The sequence below is a fragment of the Schistocerca cancellata genome, chromosome 1 (assembly GCF_023864275.1).
Source record: "Schistocerca cancellata isolate TAMUIC-IGC-003103 chromosome 1, iqSchCanc2.1, whole genome shotgun sequence".
Lineage (NCBI taxonomy): Eukaryota > Metazoa > Arthropoda > Insecta > Orthoptera > Acrididae > Schistocerca > Schistocerca cancellata.
The window spans coordinates 556,517,285-556,540,342 of NC_064626.1; the positions used below are offsets into that span (position 1 = coordinate 556,517,285).

Here is a 23,058-nt window from a genome sequence, read left to right on the forward strand (position 1 = left end):
GTAGATTTAAAGAAAGCTGTCAAAAATTGTGACTTCAATAACGTTTTGAAATTCTGGAGGTAGTACAGGAAGCAGAAATTATTCTCTACTTGTACAGAACAAAATGAAATTATAATTCTGTCAGAGGCAGCAAATGACTTGGAACAGAAGCTCAGTGGAATGGATAGTGTCTTCAAAGAGGTTGCAATATCAATATCATGTCCATTATGATTATCCGGGCTGTTATGCCGTGGTCGGTTGATGAATTTTGTCTCAATTCCCAGCGTTTCGTCTCAGTAGCGAGCCAGCGGGTGTGTTGGACCTTCCATCGAGCTACAGACCCCCTTGAAGATGTCTCCCGCAGACGGAGACGAAACGTTGGGAATTGAGACAAAATTCATCAACCGACCACGGCATAACAGCCCGGATTATCATAATGGACATGACATTTCCGGCCGCGAAAGTCTACATTTTAATATCAATATCAACAGAAATACAACAAAGGTAATGGAATTAAAACGAATTAAGTAAGGTGATACTGGTAGAATTTATTCGGTAAGAGTTTTGGTATTTGAGTAGCAAATTGACTGATGAAGGCGGAAGTACAGGCAGATGTAGACTGGCAATAGAACGAAAGACATTTATTAAAAAAAATGTGTGTTAAGAACTCTTTAGTGAAGTTAATATTATCCTTTATTATGTCAAGCTTAATTAGTACAAACATCCACGTTACCGTTTTTCAGGTTTATTATTCCATCTCCAGATGTGATAATTAATTCATAAACCGTTTCATCAAGATGTATAAAATTTATTTATATGCATACTGAATATAATGAAACAGTAGAAAATATGTCGTACAATATGCATCACAGCATCACATAAAAAGAGATAAAGGTAGTATTTGATCGAGTATAGCGTCGAAAAGAAGTGAAACGTGGGCGATAAGCAGTTCCGACACGAAGAGAATGGAACATTTTGAAGTTTTGTTCTTCAGAAGAATGTTGAAAATTGGAGGGTGGATCGAATGAAAGGTACGCCCAGGTCGGCTTGCCATGAAAGGCAACAAAACGAGCCGTTGAATTTCATCGACGTACTGCTTTGCTGTAATCGTGCTGTCGATGAGAACCAAAGATGTCCTGCAATGAAAAGCGTCTCCAGACACGTCGTCGGCCTGGAATCTCATTAACTGGAGTCGAGTTTCTTCATTGATGAGTTCCGCTTCGGACTGAGTCCCAGTGACCAACAAACATGTGTCTGGAGGCGCCCTAGACAGAGTTTTATACCAAACTGACTATCCCCGCCATACGTCTCGACAACCAAGAGTGACGTTCTGGGGTGCCGTTTCACTTACTTTATACTATTTTCATTTAGCACCTAATAAGTCGTCAAACGTACTTCATAACAGCCACTATTTAATGAAACTGAGTGGCATTAATGTGCTTAAAACATTGTTATTGCTATTCAATTTTAAGAACTACAATAAGTAATACTACAAAAGCTGATCTACTTCATTTCTTTTTTCTGCTTCCATATTTCGCCGTCAATCTCTGACAATAGTTTCAGATACACTCGTCCATACGTTTAGCTTCTTGTAATGATTTTTATAATCAGTATCGGAACACCATATAAGCATTTGTGCTTTTCATTTTCCGTTATAAGCACTTCACCAGTGTTGTAACTGTCAAAAACGAAATACACTAAATGTGTCTACAAGAAAAGCTGAAATAGGACACGGTCTATAATTGTGCAGTTTTATTTTTGCAGTAATTGTAGTGTGTAAGGTATTTAAATGGGGGAGGGACATATACGAAAATCCAGTAAGGTAGAAGTCATTAGGTAACTTGAACTGTACGAAGAACAATTTTATAAAATTTTATACACAAAGCCAAAATGTTTTCAAGACTGATGTTACTTTCATGGATATTTGCTTTACTTTGGATTCAAGCATTTAAAAAATTATTTACTCAGATGTACTCGTATCAATTATGTAATTCAGTGTAAACCAACTCCAGAAAATAATTGCCACACTGGATTTTGCATTATATTTCAAATGCGTGTTCCATTTTCATGGGTTTAATAGTCGGAGAGAAAAGAGCCAAAGAATAAAAATTTAGAGGTGTACCTTGTGCATCTCATTAGAAAAATAATTTCTGGATCACTTGTTCTTCGACTGTAGATACAACAATTTGAGATTTTGTTCCTTCGATATTTTGATGCAAAAATGTACTTAAGTAAACTCTTGATGTCGGATTCTATCGCATAACTTTCTTTTCTCAAAATAAATAGAAATAATATTTCTGCTACAGAACAAATTTCACAATATCTGCACTGGAAAAAAATTACATTATTTTGCACACTTAGCAAACTACTACAATGAATAGAAATTCGCTGTTTCTCTCTTCATTTCAGTTGCTGGCACATAGCTACAGCTGTGAAGCGTCTGACTTTTGATCCATCTGGCATAAACCAAACTCTGCTTTGTTTAGAACAGCTCCTTCATTGTTGTGAAGTTGCGATACTTTGCTTACGTTAGCTGTACCGCAACAGCGTTTCCAGTAAGTCTCTCAGCTGTTTATTTTTCGTAGTTAAAGTTTTCGTCTTCTGCCTGTGTATGCTGACGGGCTCAGAACACACACCAAACAGCTTTAGTTTGCTTTGTTGTGATTTTTAATGCAAGTTAATAATACAGTTTCATGGAATACTGAAGCGAGTAATTTTGCTGTTGTCAACATGGATTTAAATGCTTTCGTATTGTCAAGAAGAGAAAAGCTAGAAAAGAAGCCAAATGATTGTGATAAAGGCCATATTTCTCGACCCTCAGCTAAATCACTCATTTGCCAGCAAAATGCTATTAAAAAAGAAGCCAGAGTTAGCTCTAAAAATGCTCATTTAGCAACGCTGCGCTTCAATGTCAACAAATTCCATCACGAGTGTCGGGCCACACTGCGTTTAAAATAAGTTGCGATTTTTGGTAGTTCAGTACGAAGCGAGTGGAGGGAAACGTAGTTGCCAGCTTATGCTATGCGCTTCAGCAGGTAACCTCAGTGTAATCCCAGGTCTACTCGGTGCTGAATCTGGTAGGTTCGCTTGACTGTGTGAAGAGGACGTCGCTCAAGTGAGCCGATCTTTATCAAAAGATTTTAAAGAAACTATTCGGTAGTACACTCTCATTCTCCACATCTTATAGTTTAATTCGTCGGCTTCATGAGGAACCGCTTGTCATTTCATCAATGGTCATAGTCATTGTGATATTTCGATAGTAGGCAAACTATTACAAGGAATTCTTAGTTTGCAGTCAAAAACAGGTGTCGCTATGAATTTGTGTTTTGTGCGAGTTAGGTTGCCTGTTGGTGCGTATTAAATGTAGATGATATATCCTATTATTCTTTAAACTTGGATCGATATCGATATCGCTGTCTTTTTTCCGTTCTCGAGGAAATGGAATGTAAGAAAAGCGCTCCGTCACGAACTCGTGCATTAGAGAGAAAAAACTAGAATGAAATATTCATAAATTCCTCATATCTCATGAATGGTTTGAGATATAGAAACAAGATTTTGGCAAATGATAGCGCTCAAGGACGAGAATATTTTTGACATGTGTGAAACTTTCATATCTACTACGATATTCAAGTGATGATAGATTTTTTAAAAGAAATAATGTAATCATTATAGCTTGGTGAAACGAGAACTGCTGTGGTTTTCTTTGGCAATATAAGTAAGGAAGTTACCCGTTAATTTTTATACTGAGAATGGGCTATTTAATAAACTATTGACCTGTCTTGCACTCAGTTGTTAGTTAATACTGTATTATTCAAGATACTGTAGCAATTTCAGTTGCATTAGAATGTTAGTGAGATGAATATTTCTAAACTATGCTGTGTTTTGACAAAAGAAGCAAATTTTCATCTACATTTACATTTATACTCTGCAAGCCACCCCACGGTGTGTGGCGGAGGGCACTTTACGTGCCACTGTCATTACCTCCCTTTCCTGTTCCAGTCGCGTATGGTTCGCGGGAAGAACGACTGTCTGAAAGCCTCCGTGCGCGTTCTAATCTCTCTTATTTTACATTCGTGATCTCCTCGGGAGGTATAAGTAGGGGGAAGCAATATATTCGATTCCTCATCCAGAAACGCACACTCTCGAAACCTGGCGAGCAAGCTACACCGCGATGCAGAGCGCCTCTCTTGCAGAGTCTGCCACTTGAGTTTGTTAAACATCTCTGTAACGCTATCGCGGTTACCAAATAACCCTGTGACGAAACGCGCCGCTCTTCTTTGGATCTTCTCTATCTCCTCCGTCAACCCGGTCTGGTACGGATCCCACACTGATGAGCAATACTCAAGTATAGGTCGAACGAGTGTTTTGTAAGCCACCTCCTTTGTTGATGGACTACATTTTCTAAGGACTCTCCCAATGAATCTCAACCTGGTACCCGCCTTACCAACAATTAATTTTATATGATCATTCCACTTCAAATCGTTCCGCACGCATACTCCCAGATATTTTACAGAAGTAACTGCTACCAGTGTTTGTTCCGCTATCAAATAATCATACAATAAAGGATCCTTCTTTCTATGTATTCGCAATACATTACATTTGTCTACGTTAAGGGTTAGTTGCCACTCCCTGCACCAAGTGCCTATCCGCTGCAGATCTCCCTGCATTTCGCTACAATTTTCTAATGCTGCAACTCCTCTGTATACTACAGCATCAACCGCGAAAAGCCGCATGGAACTTCCGACACTATCTACTAGGTCATTTATATATATTGTGAAAAGCAATGGTCCCATAACACTCCCCTGTGGCACGCCAGAGGTTACTTTAACGTCTGTAGACGTCTCTCCGTTGATAACAACATGCTGTGTTCTGTTTGCTAAAAACTCTTCAATCCAGCCACAAAGCTGGTCTGATATTCTGTAGGCTCTTACTTTGTTTATCAGGCGACAGTGCGGAACCGTATCGAACGCCTTCCGAAAGTCAAGAAAAATAGCATCTACCTGGGAGCCTGTATCTAATATTTTCTGGGTCTCATGAACAAATAAAGCGAGTTGGGTCTCACACGATCGCTGTTTCCGGAATCCATGTTGATTCCTACATAGTAGATTCTGAGTTTCCAAAAACGACATGATACTCGAGCAAAAAACATGTTCTAAAATTCTACAACAGATGGACGTCAGAGATATAGGTCTATAGTTTTATATTCTAACATGGAAACAAGAAAAGTTATGTATTCCTCAGATCTCTTCACAGTCCTTAGTGAATCAATGTCTTCTCAACTACCTTCTTGGTATGGCTGACAACTCAAGACCAGTCCTGCCTGTAACATTTGCGTAAGCTTCTTTTGCCAGCATTTCAAGATCTCTGAGGGTCAACTTCTTGTTGTTTTTCGCCACATTTTTTTTCACCTAGACCCATATGCTCTCAGTCGGTTTTAGATGAGCGTGGAGGAAGCCTGATTAAACTATGCCCTTTACCGTCGACAATGGCGATTTGGTATCATGACGTTTTAGCTTTTATAGCATTACAAGTTCCATTAACTTCGCCTTATACATGCCAGCTTCAACTTTATCTCACGGAAGACTTTTTAGTACCCAGAGCAAAACATCCACTTTCCTTCATTCCATTTTTTGAGCTTTATGTCTAACAGCAGAGTGATATGGGTTTTCGTCTGTTACTCTTGTCGAATTCCCAGAAATATTTTGCAGCAGAACGTTATCTTCCCAGCCGATGTTCTAGGGTGATTCTTTTATTGCAAATCTCGTATTCAGATGTACTGCACTATTGTTATTAGTACAACGCCAACACAAAGCGCTCGTTCATAGTACCTGACGACTATAGAACACTTCAACGCCAGAAAATACGACTTTTCAACGAGAGATGACGAACGGTGATGCATGTAATGCGTGACACCACGTGGAACTGTTTACTCGTGGTATGACAACAGGGGAACTTTACCAGTAGAACCGCTGGCGGCGTGGTAGGGAAAGCCGGCGCTCCTTTGGTGTTATCTGGGCAACGGCATCACGTCACCAATAACCGCTGGCCACAACAATGCGATATTGTAGCTCACGTGTAGACGCTACCACTTGCGGATTCTGAAGCAAGAAAAGGGGTTCAGGCTCATCTGTCTACCGTACGACCTTCAGTACGCGCCTGTCCTTCGACAATGTGCGTCAATTTTCGTACCGTGTAGCCACGCCATACGCCACAACTCTGCGTCCATATTTCTTGTCTTATTTATCGCACAAAAGTTGCGGTAAAACGCCCGTGTCGTCCCCACACGGGACGAGGCAGCTAACGGCGACGTGGACGTGGACGGACATCCGACCTCACGAAAGACAGGAGACTAGCTGGGCAACGTGATTGCGCTCTCAGCGAACGGCCGTTGTGCCCTTTGTTTGCCTCGCAGACCACACAGTTTCTTTACGACAAATTGAGGCGTGTAAAATAGCTGCGTTAACTCTGTTAGTGGCTGTCGAAGAATAGTGGAGAAAATCATGAAGAAGATTCTGGACATGTCGATGGCTTGAACAGCGAATTGCTGGTAGAGGAACAATACATAGTGCTGTATAACGATCTGGTATACATACTAGTAGAAGTTATTCATTAACTCAATTGCATTTTCATCCCATTTTCGGTTATACATTGAATACGGTTAAGGTAGTGTGTCTAATGTCAGTTTGGGCATTCATAAAATCCTTATTCTCGATGTTACATTGACTGCTAACACTCTGAAATGACGTACTTTTTCACACGGACTTCAAGGCCGAGATTCTTTTTGTAATCTCATTCTAATGGAAGAAGAGATGCTTTCGATGTTGCCCACTACCACTGAAAACGATATTTCCCTGCAAGATACAAACATGCGCCAGTCCATAAACTCAAGGAATGATATGTAGATTTAGACTTGTGTGTACCTTCAGACATTGACAGGCAGTTACGTTTAAATTTCTGGTCTCTGGGTAAACATTACAGACGTTGACCTTTGCAACACGAATTGCAGCAAATACATTATTTAGAATAAATAACATCGACTTTACAGATAGTACTTCTAGTAAATGAATAAGAAAGACCCTAAATCTTGTAGAAAACTTAAAGTAAAAAACGAAACTGGTATAAAGTGGACCTGAACCAACTACCTTTCACTTCACAACTCGACAGCTCGCGACAGTATCTACTGCGCTACAGCTTCGACACGTCAAGAGCGCCTCCAAATATGGTACACACTGTCTAAACTCCAACCAAATGCAGTTGTTTCATACTTAATATGCAAACTGTATAAGAAAGACACGCTTTTGATAGATGATAATTGTGCCATAGCATTGAAGCGGTATACTTTCGGAGCACGAAGTCTTTACCTACCATACGTAGTATCCTGTCATTTTATTACAACAAAGCGTAGCTAAACCATGCGTTTTTGACAGATCATCAATCTGCTGATGCTTTGAAATAGCTTATATTCGTACCATGTACTCTACGAGAAAGAAAACTCAACAAATACCTTGTTTACCGCCATGACGGCTGCTACGGTAATGCTTGTTACGTGCAAAGATGTCAAATCCCATTGGCCACTTTACTCTCCATCAGGCACAGATTCTTTATTTTACTCTCTTCAGTGAAGCAGAAAGTAGAATTCATGCGGTGACGTCACCAGATGCTCATCCACGTGCGTTTTCACGTCCAATGAGAGAACGACCTTAACTTAAAACGGATATTCACCTGCCGCTCTGTCCGAGCAAGAGCCATAGCGTCGTCCCGTGACTGGAGACAACCTACCGTACGTGGGTATTGGTTCCTGCGGAACGCCTATCATATCGATCAGTCGTACGCGAAACACCCTAAACCGACTGCTCACGGACCGTGCTGTCGAACGTCAACGTTGTGCGTACCGAGTTCAACGTTCTGCTCAAGATACAGAAACGATGCAACTCGTGCTCACTGTGCGTGTTCTCAACGAGGTATACGTGACTGCAGCCATATCCAGCGGCAGTTGTCGGCTGTATCTGACTCGCGCATCACACTGTTTAAGGACTAGACAGGCGTTAAGTTCCTACGTTAGTTCCATTAAAATGCATATTTCGTCCATTGTCCGTAAACTATCAATGTTGTTCTATCTGTAGTACACTTGAATAAAAACTTCAGTGTCTATGGACATGTAATAAGGCTTAAACAAGTACTACGACCAGTCAGTAAGAACATCGGCTTATAAAATTTCCATTACAAATAGTGTGATACAAGCTCTAACTTGAACACTGTTCCTATTCAGCAGCAAAATCCTTAAAACATGTTAAATCAGAAATTTAAAACAAGAAATCCAACATATCTTACTGCAAGATGTTTCGTATACGAAGGCAATCGATCAAACTTATTCCTCAGAAGGACAACACTTATAATAAGACACTACTAACTATGCTACACCGACCATGATTTAAACAACCATACATTGCATCTTACATTCTACAGAAAGCTTTAATCGAACACATGTTATTTACTGACATTTAATTACAAAAACTATATCAAGTACGTTGCATTTCTTGTGCATCCTCAGTGTGCGGTTGCCTTGAAACGGCATACTTTCATAATACAAAAGTTACAACAATTCTTTAACCGCCAAGTTTCCTGTCGTTTTATTACAACAAATCCTACAATTAAGGACAACTTTTCGAGAGAACCTCAATTTTCCGATGCTTAGAATCGGCATATACAAATACGGTTTTCATCTGAAAGCCAATTTGGCGTCCTGCGACTCTATACTGAAGAGGGACGGTGTGCATGTGACGTAGGTGGCGTTCTTCCAACGCCCTGCTCAACGCTTAAACGCACGTTCAGAATATCTGTTGGGTTAGATATTGCTCTGCGCGTTCGGAAAGTGTCCCCAACGTACTTTTTCCCCGCTATGGCGTCAGAAACCCGGCAAGTTCAACGGTCAGCATTCGAATGCACGTTCCGTGCGCCGACGGCTCTTTGTTTGTTAAACAGACGCAAAATCCCCAAGATTGGCGATCTGTTACGGAAACTCGAAATTTAGCTCGGACTTCAATGCGATATGCTTATAACAGTTTCCACAACGAAGCTTTGTCTCGAAGCCTGGCAGAAAATCCAAAGAGATTCTGGTCGTATGTGAAGTGCGTTAGCGGCAAGAAACAATCAATGCTTTCTCTGCGCGATAGCAATGGAGGTACTATCGAAGATAGTGCTGCCAAAGCAGAGTTGCTAAACACAGCCTGCCGAAATGCCTTCACAAAAGAAGACGAAGTAAATATTCCAGAATTCGAATCAAGAACAGCTGTCAACATGAGGAACGTAGAAGTAAATATCCTCGGAGTAGTGAGGCAACTTAAATCACTAAAAGCAAGTGTTCTGGTTCATACTGTATACGAATTAGGTTCCTTTCAGAGTATGCTGATGCATTAGCTCCATACTTAACAATCATGTACAATCGTTCGCTCGACGAAAGATCAGTACCCAAAGACCAGAAAGTTGCACAGGTCACACCAATATTCAAGAAAGCTAGTAGAAGTAATCCTCTAAATTGCAGGCCCATATCATTAACGTCGATATGCAGCAGGATTTCGGAATATACACGGTGTTACAAAAAGGTACTGCCAAACTTTCAGGAAACATTCCTCACACACAAAGAAAGAAAATACGTTATGTGGACATGTGTCCGGAAACGCTTACTTTCCATGTTAGAGATCATTTTATTACTTCTCTTCAAATCACATTAATCATGGAATGGAAACACACAGCAACAGAACGTACCAGCGTGACTTCAAACACTTTGTTACAGGAAATGTTCAAAATGTCCTCCGTTAGCGAGGATACATGCATCCACCCTCCGTCGCATGGAATCCCTGATGCACTGATGCAGCCTTGGAGAATGGCGTATTGTATCACAGCCGTCCACAATACGAGCACGAAGAGTCTCTACATTTGGTACCGGGGTTGCGTAGACAAGAGCTTTCAAATGCCCCCATAAATGAAAGTCAAGAGGGTTGAGGTCAGGAGAGCGTGGATGTCATGGAATTGATCCGCCTCTACCAATCCATCGGTCACCGAATCTGTCATTGAGAAGCGTACGAACACTTCGACTGAAATGTGCAGGAGCTCCATCGTGCATGAACCACATGTTGTGTCGTACTTGTAAAGGCACATGTTCTAGCAGCACAGGTAGAGTATCCCGTATGAAATCATGATAACGTGCTCCATTGAGCGTAGGTGGAAGAACATGGGGCCCAATCAAGACATCACCAACAAACAGAAAATCTGTGTTGATGACGTGATTTCACAATTGCGTGCGGATTCTCGTCAGCCCACACATGTTGATTGCGAAAATTTACAATTTCATCACGTTGGAATGGAGCCTCATCCGTAAAGAGAACATTTGCACTGAACTGAGGAGTGACACATTGTTGGAGGAACCATTCGCAGAAGTGTACCCGTGGAGGCCAATCAGCTGCTGATAGTGCCTGCACACGCTGTAGATGGTACGGAAACAACTGGTTCTCCCGTAGCTCTCTCCATACAGTGACGTGGTCAACGTTACCTTGTACAGCAGCAACTTCTCTGACGCTGACTTAGGGTTATCGTCAACTGCACGAAGAACTGCCTCGTCCATTGCAGGTGTCCTCGTCGTTCTAGGTCTTCCCCAGTCGCGAGTCATAGGCTGGAATGTTCCGCGCTCCATAAGACGCCGATCAATAGCTTCGAACGTCTTCCTGTCGGGACACTTTCGTTCTGGAAATCTGTCTCGATAAAAAGGTACCGCGCCACGGCTATTGCGCCGTGCTAATCCATACATCAAATGGGCATCTGCCAACTCCGCATTTGTAAACATTGCACTGACTGAAAACCACGTTCGTGATGAACACTAACCTGTTGATGCTACGTACTGATGTGCTTGATGCTAGTACTGTAGAGCAATGAGCCGCATCTCAACACAAGCACCGAAGTCAACATTACCTTCCTTCACTTGGGCCAACTGGCGGTGAATAGAGGAAGTACAGTACATAGTAACGAAACTAAAATGAGCTCTAACATGGAAATTAAGCGTTTCCGGACACATGTCCACATAACATCTTTTCTTTATTTGTGTGTGAGGAATGTTTCCTGAAAGTTTGGCCGTACCTTTTTGTAACACCCTGTATTTTGTGTTCAAACATTATAAATTACCTCGACGAAAACGGTCTATTGGCACACAGTCAACATGGGTGTAGAAAACATCGTTCTTGTGAAACACATCTAGCTATTTATTCGCATGAAGTGTTGAGTGCTATTGACAAGGGATTTGAGATCGATTCCGTATTTCTGGATTTCCGAAAGGCTTTTGACACTGTACCACACAAGCGGCTTGTAGAGAAATTGCGTGCTTTTGGAATATCGTTTTAGTTTTGTGACTGGATTTGTGGCTTCCTGTCAGAGAGGCCACAGTTCGTAGTAATTGACGGATAGTCGTCGAGTAAAACGGAAGTGATTTCTGGCGTTCCCCATGGTAGTGTTATAGGCCCGTTGCTGTTCCTACCGTCTTAGGTTATTTGCAGCTGACGCTGTCGTTTATCGACTAATAAAGTCATCAGAAGATCAAAACAAATTGCAAAACGATTTAGAAAAGCTATCTGAATGATGCGAAAATTGGCAGTTGACCCTAAATAATGAAAGGTGTGAAGTCATCCACATGAGTACTAAAAGGAATTCTTTAAACTTCGGTTACACGATAAATGAGTCAAATCTAAAGGCCGTAAATTCAACTAAATACCTAGGAATTACAATTACGAACAACTTAAATTGCAAGGAACATACAGTAAATGTCGTGTTGTGGGGAAGGCTAACCAAAGACTGCGTTTTGTTGGCAGGGCACTTAGAAAATGTAACAGATCTCCTAAGGAGACTGCCTACACTACACTTGTCCGTCCTCTTATATAATACTGCTGCGCTGTGTGGGATCCTTACCAGGTACGACTGAGCGAGTACATCGAAAAAGTTCAAAGAAGCGCAGCACGTTTTGTATTATCGCGAAATATGGTAGAGAGAGTCACTGAAATGATACAGGATTTGGGCTGGACATCATTAAAAGAAAGGCGTTTTTCGTTGCAACGGAATCTTCTCACGAAATTCCAATCTTCAGTTTTCTTCTCGGAATGGGAAAATGTTTTGTTGACGCCGGCCTACATAGGGAGAAACGATCACCACGATAAAATAAGGGAAATCGGAGCTCGTACGGAATGATAAGGGTGTTCGTTCTTTCCGCTCACAATACGAGATTGGAATAATAGAGAATTTTGAAGTTGGTTCGATGAACCCTCTGCCAGGCACTTAAATGTGATTTGCAGAGCATCCATGTAGATGTAGATGTCTGATGTCGCCCAACTGGTGGATATTTCTGAGGCTCCGATGCGGTGCGGACAGGAGGCGCGCAGCTCGCTAGTCGCCGACTGTTATCGCCCCCCCCCCCCCCCACCACACCGCCACACCCTCCACCACCGTCAGAGCCTGAAAGAAGAAGCCGTTGCGCAACGCCACCGCCATCCGGGAAGTGGCAGCAAAGAACACCAGCCCCATTGTTCTCTGGGTCATTGCGTCCTGTAGCCAATATTGTCCCCGCCAGCCAGGGAAGCTTTTGTTGGCGCGTTGCTGTGAAATATGCCAAGCAGACCAACACCCGTGAATCGTGAATGCGAGACGAGCTTAACTGCACTAGTAGAACTCTCCACCCTTACAACCGACCCTCGCTACGTAGAGCCCCGATAAATCTAACTAGTCAAGTCCCTCGAAAAAACTCGATAAATCAAAAAGAAAAGAAGTTCTATGTTTTGGTACTCTCGGTAAGACGAAGCAATTGTCGTGGCAGACCGCTCCGCAAACACTGCAATGCAAAGACTACGATTATGCAACACTAGGTAATTCCAGTTTTTTCGTCAGTGGTTCAGATAATTACTGTACTTCGTCATACAACTGTTCGCAACCTCCTTTGTTTGCTCAACTACGCGTTCTAAAAGTAACTAAACGAATTTTTTAAAGAAATTCGCTATTTGACTTATTTATTTATTGTACACAGTGCTGATTTCGGCTTTGTAGCCATTCCCTTGTGGATGTTGAAATGTTAAAATACGTCTGTAAAGGTTTTAAATTACCGCTGCCAGTCACAAACTTTGTTAACTATTGTATTATTTATTTTGCTACATGTTTCGAGGGAATACATCTTCAGGCTAAATGGCATTACAAAAACAATTTCACGATAAGATTATACAGATGTTACACAGTCTTTTCATAAATGCGGTGATTATCCTGTGAAAGAAGAGGAAACTTAGTAAGAGGCGATGTCACTTTGGAAGCTGGACTGATGTTTGCATGAAAATGTTCTGTAATTTGGAAGCTAGACTGATGTCTGCATGATGTTTACATATTTCTTGAGACAGTCACGGTCGAAAAATTGTCAAAATGGCTTCAAAAAATATGTCTGACCTTTCTGTGAGTTATACGAGGTCTGTTCAAAAAATCACCCAACTCTGTCCACAGATCTTTTCTATGCTTGCCTTTTACTTATTGTGCACAGTCTCCTTCGAAATACTCTCCTTCACACTTCGCACACTACTCCCAACGCCGTTTCCACTTCCGGAAGCAGTCTTGGTACGCCTCTTGCTGGATCGCGCGCAGCGTCGACTGCGAATTTTTTCTCCCTCGTCTAACGTCACGAATCTTCGTTCTTTCAACGGAGTTTTCAACTGTGTGAATAACAAAAAGTCCGCAGGGGCCAGATCTGGAGAGTACGGAGGATGAGACAGCCCAGAGGTTTCGTTTTTTGTGCAACAGTCACACAGCAACAGGTATGAATGTGCGGGTATATATCCGTGAATTGTCTCGACACAATTCAGGGGCCGTTTCCTTCTCACGTTTTCTCGCAGGCGTCGCGACACGATCCTATACTACCATCGATTAACACTTTGTTCCTGTGGCACGAATTCATAATTAACTAATCCTTCAAAGTCAAAGAAAACAATCAGCATGGCTTTGACATTTGTCCTGACCTGACGAGTGTTTTTTTGGTCTTTGAGAACCTTTCCCGACCTATTGTGAAGACTTGGTCTCAACCCCATAAACGTAGACCCATGTCTCATGACCAGTTCTGGTTCTCTTAAGGAACATCTCGTTCTAATTTGCGCGATCCAAAAGCTCTTTACAGATTGCGAGGCGAATATCTTTCTGGTCTTGACTCATGAGCCGTGGGACGAACTTGGTGGCAATGCGATGCATTCCAAGACGCTGTGTCAGGATTTCATGACATGATCCAGCTGAAATGTTATATTCTTCTGCAGTCTCTCGGACAGTCAGTCTTGGATTGCCACGCAGAATTTCATTGACATTACTGATACGAGCTTCGTCGGCAGACATCGAAGGGTGTCCTGAACAAGGGTCATCTTTCACTTCCGTCCGGCCATTTTTAAATCGTGTGAACCATTCGTAACACCGAATACGACATAAGCACTCTCACCGTAGGCTTCCTGTATCATTTGGTGTGTCTCCGTAAAGGTTTTCTTGAGTTTCATGCAACATTTAAAGCAGACGCGTTGCTCCTCTAACTCTTCCATCTCGAAATGCGCGAAGTAAATGGTTCAAATGGCTCTAAGCACTATGGGACTTAACATCTGAGGTCATCAGTCCCCTAGACTAACTAACTTAAGGACAACACACACATCCATGCCCGAGGCAGGATTCGAACCTGCGACCGTAGCAGCAGCACGGTTCCAGACTGTAGCGCCTAGAACCGCTGAGCCACAGCGGCCGGCTGAAATTCGCAGACTGTGCGACACATCGTTCTACTCAATACAGTACTGAACAATAACTAACTGAGATACAACAACGAAACATCCGCATTAAACACAGGCGTGTGAAGGTATGCATTTCCTTGGAAGAATCCTAAAGAAATGCAATCCGAAAAGAAAGGAAGTTGGTTACAGTACACTTGTTCGCCCACTGTTTGAATACTGCTCTCCGGTGTGGGATCCGTACCAGATAGGATTGATAGAAGAGATAGAGAAGATCCAACGGAGAGCAGCGCTCTTCGTTACAGGATCATTTAGTAATCGCGAAAGCGTTACGAAGATGATAGATAAACTCCAGTGGAAGACTCTGCAAGAGAGACGCTCAGTAGCTCGGTACGGGCTTTTCTTGAAGTTTCGAGAACGTACCTTCACCGAGGAGTCAAGCAGTATATTGCTCCCTCCTACGTATATCTCGCGAAGAGACCATGAGGATAAAATCAGAGAGATTAGAGCCCACACAGAGGCATACCGACAATCTTTCTTTCCACGAACAATACGAGACTGGAATAGAAGGGAGAACCGATAGAGGTACTCAAAGTACCCTTCACCACACACCGTCAGGTGGCTTACGGAGTATGGATGTAGATGTAGACGCAGAAATAGCATTTCGCTCCATCACACCACTGGCTCGAAATTATGAATGTTTTGGAATTTGTTGAACAGACCTCGCAGACCAGTTGTCGTATTACAGGATAAGAGTTCGTGTCGAAGATACACAATACGGTGACACTGTGCACAATGTCAACCATACTACGTATCTTCGATATATATTCGTATCCTGTAATAAACAGGTTTATAACACCGGAAACATGTTTTCTCCACGCTGCCATATCACAGATAGGTCAGAAAAATTTTAACATTTTAACATTTCAATATGCACATGGGAATGGCTACAAAGCCGAAATCATCACTATGTACAGTACATAAACAAATGGGAAAATTTCTTTCAGAAAATTCTATGTGACTGTGTTCCCCCACGAAGGAAGGATTGATGACCAAACCAGCTCCGGCCGAGCAGTCTTTGAAGACCCAATGGTACCGAGAGACCGTCGTGTCATCCTTTCCTATAGGCGTCAGTGGCTGCGGATATGGAGGGGCATATGGTCAGCATACCGCTCTCCAGGCCGTTGTCAGTTTTCGTGACAGGAGCCACTACATCTCAGACAAGTAGCTCCTCAATTGGCCCCACCGCGGCTGAGTGCACCCCACTTGTCAACAGCACTCGGTACACCTGGACGGCGATTCATCAAAGTTATATCACTTAACTTCGGTGATCTGACGGGAACCGATGTTACCAAAGCGGCAAGGCCGTTGGCGTGCGTAACGCATTGCAATACACAAATGAGTTGTAAGATTGACTTCAAAGTACACATGTTTCACTTTCTCCAAAAAGAACATATTATCAAGGCCGTAGAAAGTAGACTAGAATAAAGAGGATGTTGCGAAAACTTTCTACGTTAGGTCATCCCGGATGTCGACCCTTTGATCCAAGGTACGAGGTACCGCAATTTCGGGGAAAATATTTTTTGGTGTGAAGTGTTGGGAAAACGAAAACCTCGGGGAAAGTTTTGGGGAAGAAAATTTCGGTACCACTGAAATGGGGGAAATACGTATTTTATCTGCTAATCTTACCGCTAATGACATCTGTAATATTTTAGTTGAAACAAAACATACTCAGTTTTCTAGATATTCGCTAGATGTTACTCTCTCTTCAAATCAAGCGATACACCTTTCATTTTGTGGTTGAAATTAGGCTTATTATGTTGATTTCTCTCAGTGATATCACTATGACTTATAAATGCCCAGTTTCTACCGTTTGGGATGTCTGTCGACTTTCGTGGTTGTATCGAGTTCTGAGGAGATGCCATGTTGGATTTCGTAGTTTTAAAAGGAAAGGAATATTAGGTGTAACATCCCGTCGACTTCAAGGTCATTAGAGACTCAGCACAAGTTCGGATTGCGTCAAGGATGAGGAAGCGAAAGGGACGTGACTTTCCAAAGGAAATAACTCGGCATTTGCCTGGAGCGATGTAGGGAAATCACGGAAAATTTAAATCTGAGTGGCCGGACGCGGGTTTTAACCCGTTGTACTCCCGAATGCGAGTCCAGTGTGGTAACCACTGGAGATTTTTTATTTTCCTGACTAGGATATTATTTTTATTTACAAATTGAAAGTTTTAGTTTATGAGTTATAATTTTGTGACATGTGCGATAATTTTACATCCTGAACATACAATGCAACCTATTCAAGCCTCTAATGCTAAGAATACACAATATTTAGAGGAGTTTGCAGGTTTACGATATGGAAAGTCGTTGACAATGGGGAATTATTTTGTTCGCAAAAACAGAATTTCGAAAACTCAATATGGGAACGTTGGTACCACTTAAAACTGAGCCGGATGGTGGTAACTACACTCCTGGAAATGGAAAAAAGAACACATTGACACCGGTGTGTCAGACCCACCATACTTGCTCCGGACACTGCGAGAGGGCTGTACAAGCAATGATCACACGCACGGCACAGCGGACACACCAGGAACCGCGGTGTTGGCCGTCGAATGGCGCTAGCTGCGCAGCATTTGTGCACCGCCGCCGTCAGTGTCAGCCAGTTTGCCGTGGCATACGGAGCTCCATCGCAGTCTTTAACACTGGTAGCATGCCGCGACAGCGTGGACGTGAACCGTATGTGCAGCTGACGGACTTTGAGCGAGGGCGTATAGTGGGCATGCGGGAGGCCGGGTGGACGTACCGCCGAATTGCTCAACACGTGGGGCGTGAGGTCTCCACAGTACATCGATGTTGTCGCCAGTGGTCGGCGGAAGGTGCACGTGCCCGTCGACCTGGGACCGGACCGCAGCGACGCACGGATGCACGCCAAGACCGTAGGATCCTACGCAGTGCCGTAGGGGACCGCACCGCCACTTCCCAGCAAATTAGGGACACTGTTGCTCCTGGGGTATCGGCGAGGACCATTCGCAACCGTCTCCATGAAGCTGGGCTACGGTCCCGCACACCGTTAGGCCGTCTTCCGCTCACGCCCCAACATCGTGCAGCCCGCCTCCAGTGGTGTCGCGACAGGCGTGAATGGAGGGACGAATGGAGACGTGTCGTCTTCAGCGATGAGAGTCGCTTCTGCCTTGGTGCCAATGATGGTCGTATGCGTGTTTGGCGCCGTGCAGGTGAGCGCCACAATCAGGACTGCATACGACCGAGGCACACAGGGCCAACACCCGGCATCATGGTGTGGGGAGCGATCTCCTACACTGGCCGTACACCACTGGTGATCGTCGAGGGGACACTGAATAGTGCACGGTACATCCAAACCGTCATCAAACCCATCGTTCTACCATTCCTAGACCGGCAAGGGAACTTGCTGTTCCAACAGGACAATGCACGTCCGCATGTATCCCGTGCCACCCAACGTGCTCTAGAAGGTGTAAGTCAACTACCCTGGCCAGCAAGATCTCCGGATCTGTCCCCCACTGAGCATATTTGGGACTGGATGAAGCGTCGTCTCACACGGTCTGCACGTCCAGCACGAACGCTGGTCCAACTGAGGCGCCAGGTGGAAATGGCATGGCAAGCCGTTCCACAGGACTACATCCAGCATCTCTACGATCGTCTCCATGGGAGAATAGCAGCCTGCATTGCTGCGAAAGGTGGATATACACTGTACTAGTGCCGACATTGTGCATGCTCTGTTGCCTGTGTCTATGTGCCTGTGGTTCTGTCAGTGTGATCATGTGATGTATCTGACCCCAGGAATGTGTCAATAAAGTGTCCCCTTCCTGGGACAATGAATTCACGGTGTTCTTATTTCAATTTCCAGGAGTGTATCAGCTTGAAGTTACGAATCGGTGTGAGTTGGCATCTTTTCCAACTCCATAGTGAGCCGAATATTTGAGTTGATTGAATTCATATGTTCTAAAAACTTTTCAAATTATCGTTACCTTGAGGTCAAACAACTGAAGTATCGTCTACATGTCTATAAAAGCACAAAGGTTTCAGTGACGGCGACTCCAGGACACGTTCCCCGAAATCGTCCGTAAACAGACTGGCAATAACAGAGGACAAACGGCGCTCCATCACAATCCCATCTGAGTGCTCACAGAACTGATCACTGAATTAAAAAAAATGGTCAGGTGCGAGTAGGACTCCTGTACTGAGGATTCCGTACAAACTTAATTATGTATAAGAAAGTCCATCCATTCCGGAGATCGATAATTTGTTATCGACTCTCACACTGGCAAGATATCGGCCCCAGGGATTCCAAGACTTTCGAGAATCTTTTAATGTCAAATTTGAAGCCGGATTGCAAATGAGAAAAGAATTTTGATTTTTTTCTCTTTACTTGTATTGTGAAACCTCACTTCTTGCCAAATTTCATGATTGTACGTCAACGGAAAGTACGCTATAGGTCTTAATGAGCGAGTTTGCGAGTATCAAAATAGGTGACATAAATTGCCGTACTTACTGATTGCATTGACTTAGAAGCTTAACTTTTTTTTACACCACCAGAAGAGTACAGGCCCCAGTATGTGACATCAATTTAAATCTGAAACGTCTACCCTTCCACGAGAAAAAGTGCTCTTAACAGGCGGAGGGGCAGATAGACAGTCTGGTAGCAAATCACAAAAATACTTTTTTTTAGTATGATTTAATTACAGATTAACAATTTTCGGATTTTATGCTCTACTTGTGCCTTCAAACCTTGATTCTTGGAAAATTTCATGATTAATCAATCAAAATGACAGTCACAATCGCGTTATCTATTTTGTCGCCAACCGGTTTCAACCCGCGATGGGGACATCCTCAGGGCAATTTACACCATTTGGTCGCTCGCTGGAGTTGTCACCCTGCCTGTGCACGGTTGGTAACTATGATGCACAGCACAGGCTTAACCCGATCGAAAATTGAACGTGATTGAATTTGGCGTCAGAGCTCTTCGCTCCCCTGACACCCTGTTCTTGGTCTTCGTGTCCTATTGATCTCTCTTGGCATCTGTACATACTGTGTGTTACCTGTCTATCCTTATAGCTTACAACTATTTTTGTCAGGATGTCGAATATATTGCACTATTTTACACTGTGTAAACCTTTTTCCAGGTCAACAAATCCTATGAACGTGTCTCGACTTTTCTTCAGCCATGCCTCCGTTATAAATCTCAACGTCAGAACTTCCTCTTTGGCGCTTTTACCTTTCCTAAAGCCAAATTGATCGTCATCTAACAGCTCCTCAGTTTTCTTTTCCATTATTCTGTGTATTATTTTCTTTAGCAACTTGGATGCATTAGCTGTTAAGGTGACTGTGCGGTAATTCTCGCACTTTTCGACTCTTGCAGCCTTGGGAATTGTGTGGATAGCGTTTTACCGAAAGTCAGATGGGATATCGCCAGTCTCGCTCATTCTACACACCAGTGTGAATAATCGTTTTGTTTCCACTTCCCCAATGACATTAGAAATTCCGGTAGACTGTTATCCACTCCTTCTGCCTTTTTTGATTTTAAGTATTCCAAGGCCCTTCTAAATTCTGATTCAGATATTGGATCCCCTATATCTTCCCTACTGCCTCCTGTTTTTTCTTCTAGGAGAAGGAACAGGCTCGGTCTAGTACACAGAGCAGTGCAGAACGTGAGTGCTGATGACTGCCTCCTGTGTGTGTCAGGTCCCGCGAGTGCGCGCCGCGGTTCGCCAGCTCTAGTGCGGACGCGTTCGCCCAACGCCCCAGCCGGCTGCCCCCCGGGATCCTGCTCTGCGCCCACGCTGACGCACACCTGGACGCCACGCCTCACCACGTGAGTACCGCCGCACTCTCTTCCTGTACCACCACTCTTACCGCTGTTTGCAAGTGCCGTGATCGATATTATGTATCTGATGTAACTTGACCACTGTGCAGCAAGTGTGTTTGTTGACATAAAAATCGCGCAAAGCCGAGCGATGTTTCAAAACATTATTGACTGTGAGGAAATATTAGCACGTTTTACAGCATGCATGCAAGTAATTTAAGGACAAACATACAGGATTTAACGAGTATGCAGATATTTTTATATGTGGCACCTTAATATGTACGTACATCAACGTGCTGGTTATTTTTTCTCTGCATCAGTCTTCCCACATATATGTCACATACTTTACGACCTGATGTATTCTGCACAGTCTTCACTTTCTGCACCACGAGGACTACGCCTTTCGGTATAGGTTAACCGTTTTGCGCCCGCAAGTCCACACTTCAACACCTGACGTGCTGCCCGGGGCAAAGTAAGCAATAATGGCTTGCTCTTGCCATGTGTACTTGGATGTACCACCCAACCTAAAAACATTCGACTTGTAATGGCTATAATTATTAGTTGACAGATGACTTGAGTACTGATGTAATGTTGTTCAGTACGCTGGTCGCAGTCATCAGTAGAAATATATGCACTTACACCCGTTACACCCTGTACTACTAACCGATAAGGCTCGTTGCTGTTGTAAGATACACCAGCTTTGCCAAACAATGTAGTAATAGCAATATTTATTTTTAAGTCTGTTCCTCTGCTGCTTTCTCTATTTTATAGTAAATTCTATAAAAGTTCAAGTATTTAAATTGTCCATTGGTGTGGAAAACGTAAGGATGTACCGAAAGTAACTGAAAGAAATACGCAATAAGACGTGCAGAAATGACACTTTTATTCAAAGACTCTGAGGTCACAGCGATTTGTGATGGTCCCCTACACATTAGGAAAAGCAATGCTTGGTTCCTAACAGCGTGTGTGATCACAATGAATGCTCTGCAACGTGCTCCAACGCTCTGGCTAAATTATTGATAAGGAGTTCTTGTAGAAGGGCGTTCGACTCCTCCTCCTAACAACTAATGGATGCTTCTTGGTACTTGTGGACACTGTGCTGTACGTTTCCGGAGTGTATTAAGTCTTCCCACCTCTCCCCATGTGACGGTACGTAATGCAAGCAGAAACACTGTCGAGCACGGTCGTTTTGCTGGTACGGACTCCCAATCCCAGACAGTGAACCCTCCCGTTATTTATATCTCGTCTCAACAATTACTTTTCCCTATTTATACCACTCATACTCCCCTTTTCTCTTCCCTCTCCATGTTCCACCATACATTATCATTATACTAAGCAATACCAACTCACCACCTACCTTCATGTCCATAGACACTACCTTATTTTTATACGCACACCGTTCACTCCTACAGATCACACAACGTTTTTAAGCCACAAAAACATTTTCCACGCTAAACGTCCTTCAACGTTGTAGTAAAAGTGCTTTAAGACGTTCCTTTTTAAAGAACATTATTGTGTCTGCAACGTGTACTAAGTAGGTATTTTAGGTTTATTTTTATCTTTCAGTTTTTTGATTTTTAATTAAAAATAAAACCAACTTTGTGTAAATACCACGATAAATCCATCTCTTTATAACTTTGACAAATATTTGTAAAATTTTTCACCTATTAATCCTGATCATTTCGCCTTTGTATATATTTTGAGACTTTTCTGATGAGTGGAATTTAATATGGGGCGAGGGAGATGAAACCGCAATAAAGAAAAAATCAACCACTTCTTTCTTAAAAACAAATATTGATGATGTTGAGACAGCAACCAGCCACAAATTTATTTTAAGTTCCTTTATTCAAAAGGTACCATTACCGGTTTGTAATCATTACAATTCATCGTCAAATGGCTTTCATTAGAACATGTGGTGCATTTTTTATTGTTTAATTGTCCTAAAATATAAATAATACATAATTATAAGCACGCCACACAGTTGGTTGTGTTGCAGATTTGCATTGGGATGTGACTTACGTGAAATGTCAGTGTGGAGTATTTGTTAATCTTTGCGCAGTGGCATTATCGTGTGGAGTATTTGTTTTCGTAGTTTTCGTCCAGCAAATGATGTTCGTAGTTTTCATCACATTCTTATCGTTGCATACATAAAAACATGTGAAGTGTGTTATAAATGTATATAAAGTGCACAGTGATACAAATTTATGTATGTAACGATAAAAATGTGGTGGAAATGTATTCTGTGACGAATTTAAAGTGCTCAATGATACAAATTTATTTGTGCAACGATAAGAATGTGGTGATAACTACGAACATCATTTGTTAGACGAAAACTATGAACACAAACACTCCAGACCGACATTTCAAATATGTAACGCAACCATCTGTGTGGCGTGCTTATAACTACGTATTCACGCCCGGGTTCCCGGGTTCGATTCCCAGCGGAGTCAGGGATTTTCTCTGCCTCGTGAT

The 23,058-nt window shown here is 42.8% G+C and overlaps 1 protein-coding gene across 1 annotated transcript in view; it reads left to right on the forward strand.

Annotated features, from left to right (window-relative positions):
- The window catches only part of LOC126190658 (uncharacterized), a 621,645-nt gene that overhangs the window by 251,531 nt on the left and 347,056 nt on the right, over nt 1-23,058 (forward strand). The window contains exon 3 of the mRNA XM_049931131.1: nt 20,466-20,595. Coding sequence (XP_049787088.1) covers nt 20,466-20,595 — 130 coding nt within the window. The remainder of the gene's footprint in view (nt 1-20,465; nt 20,596-23,058) is intronic.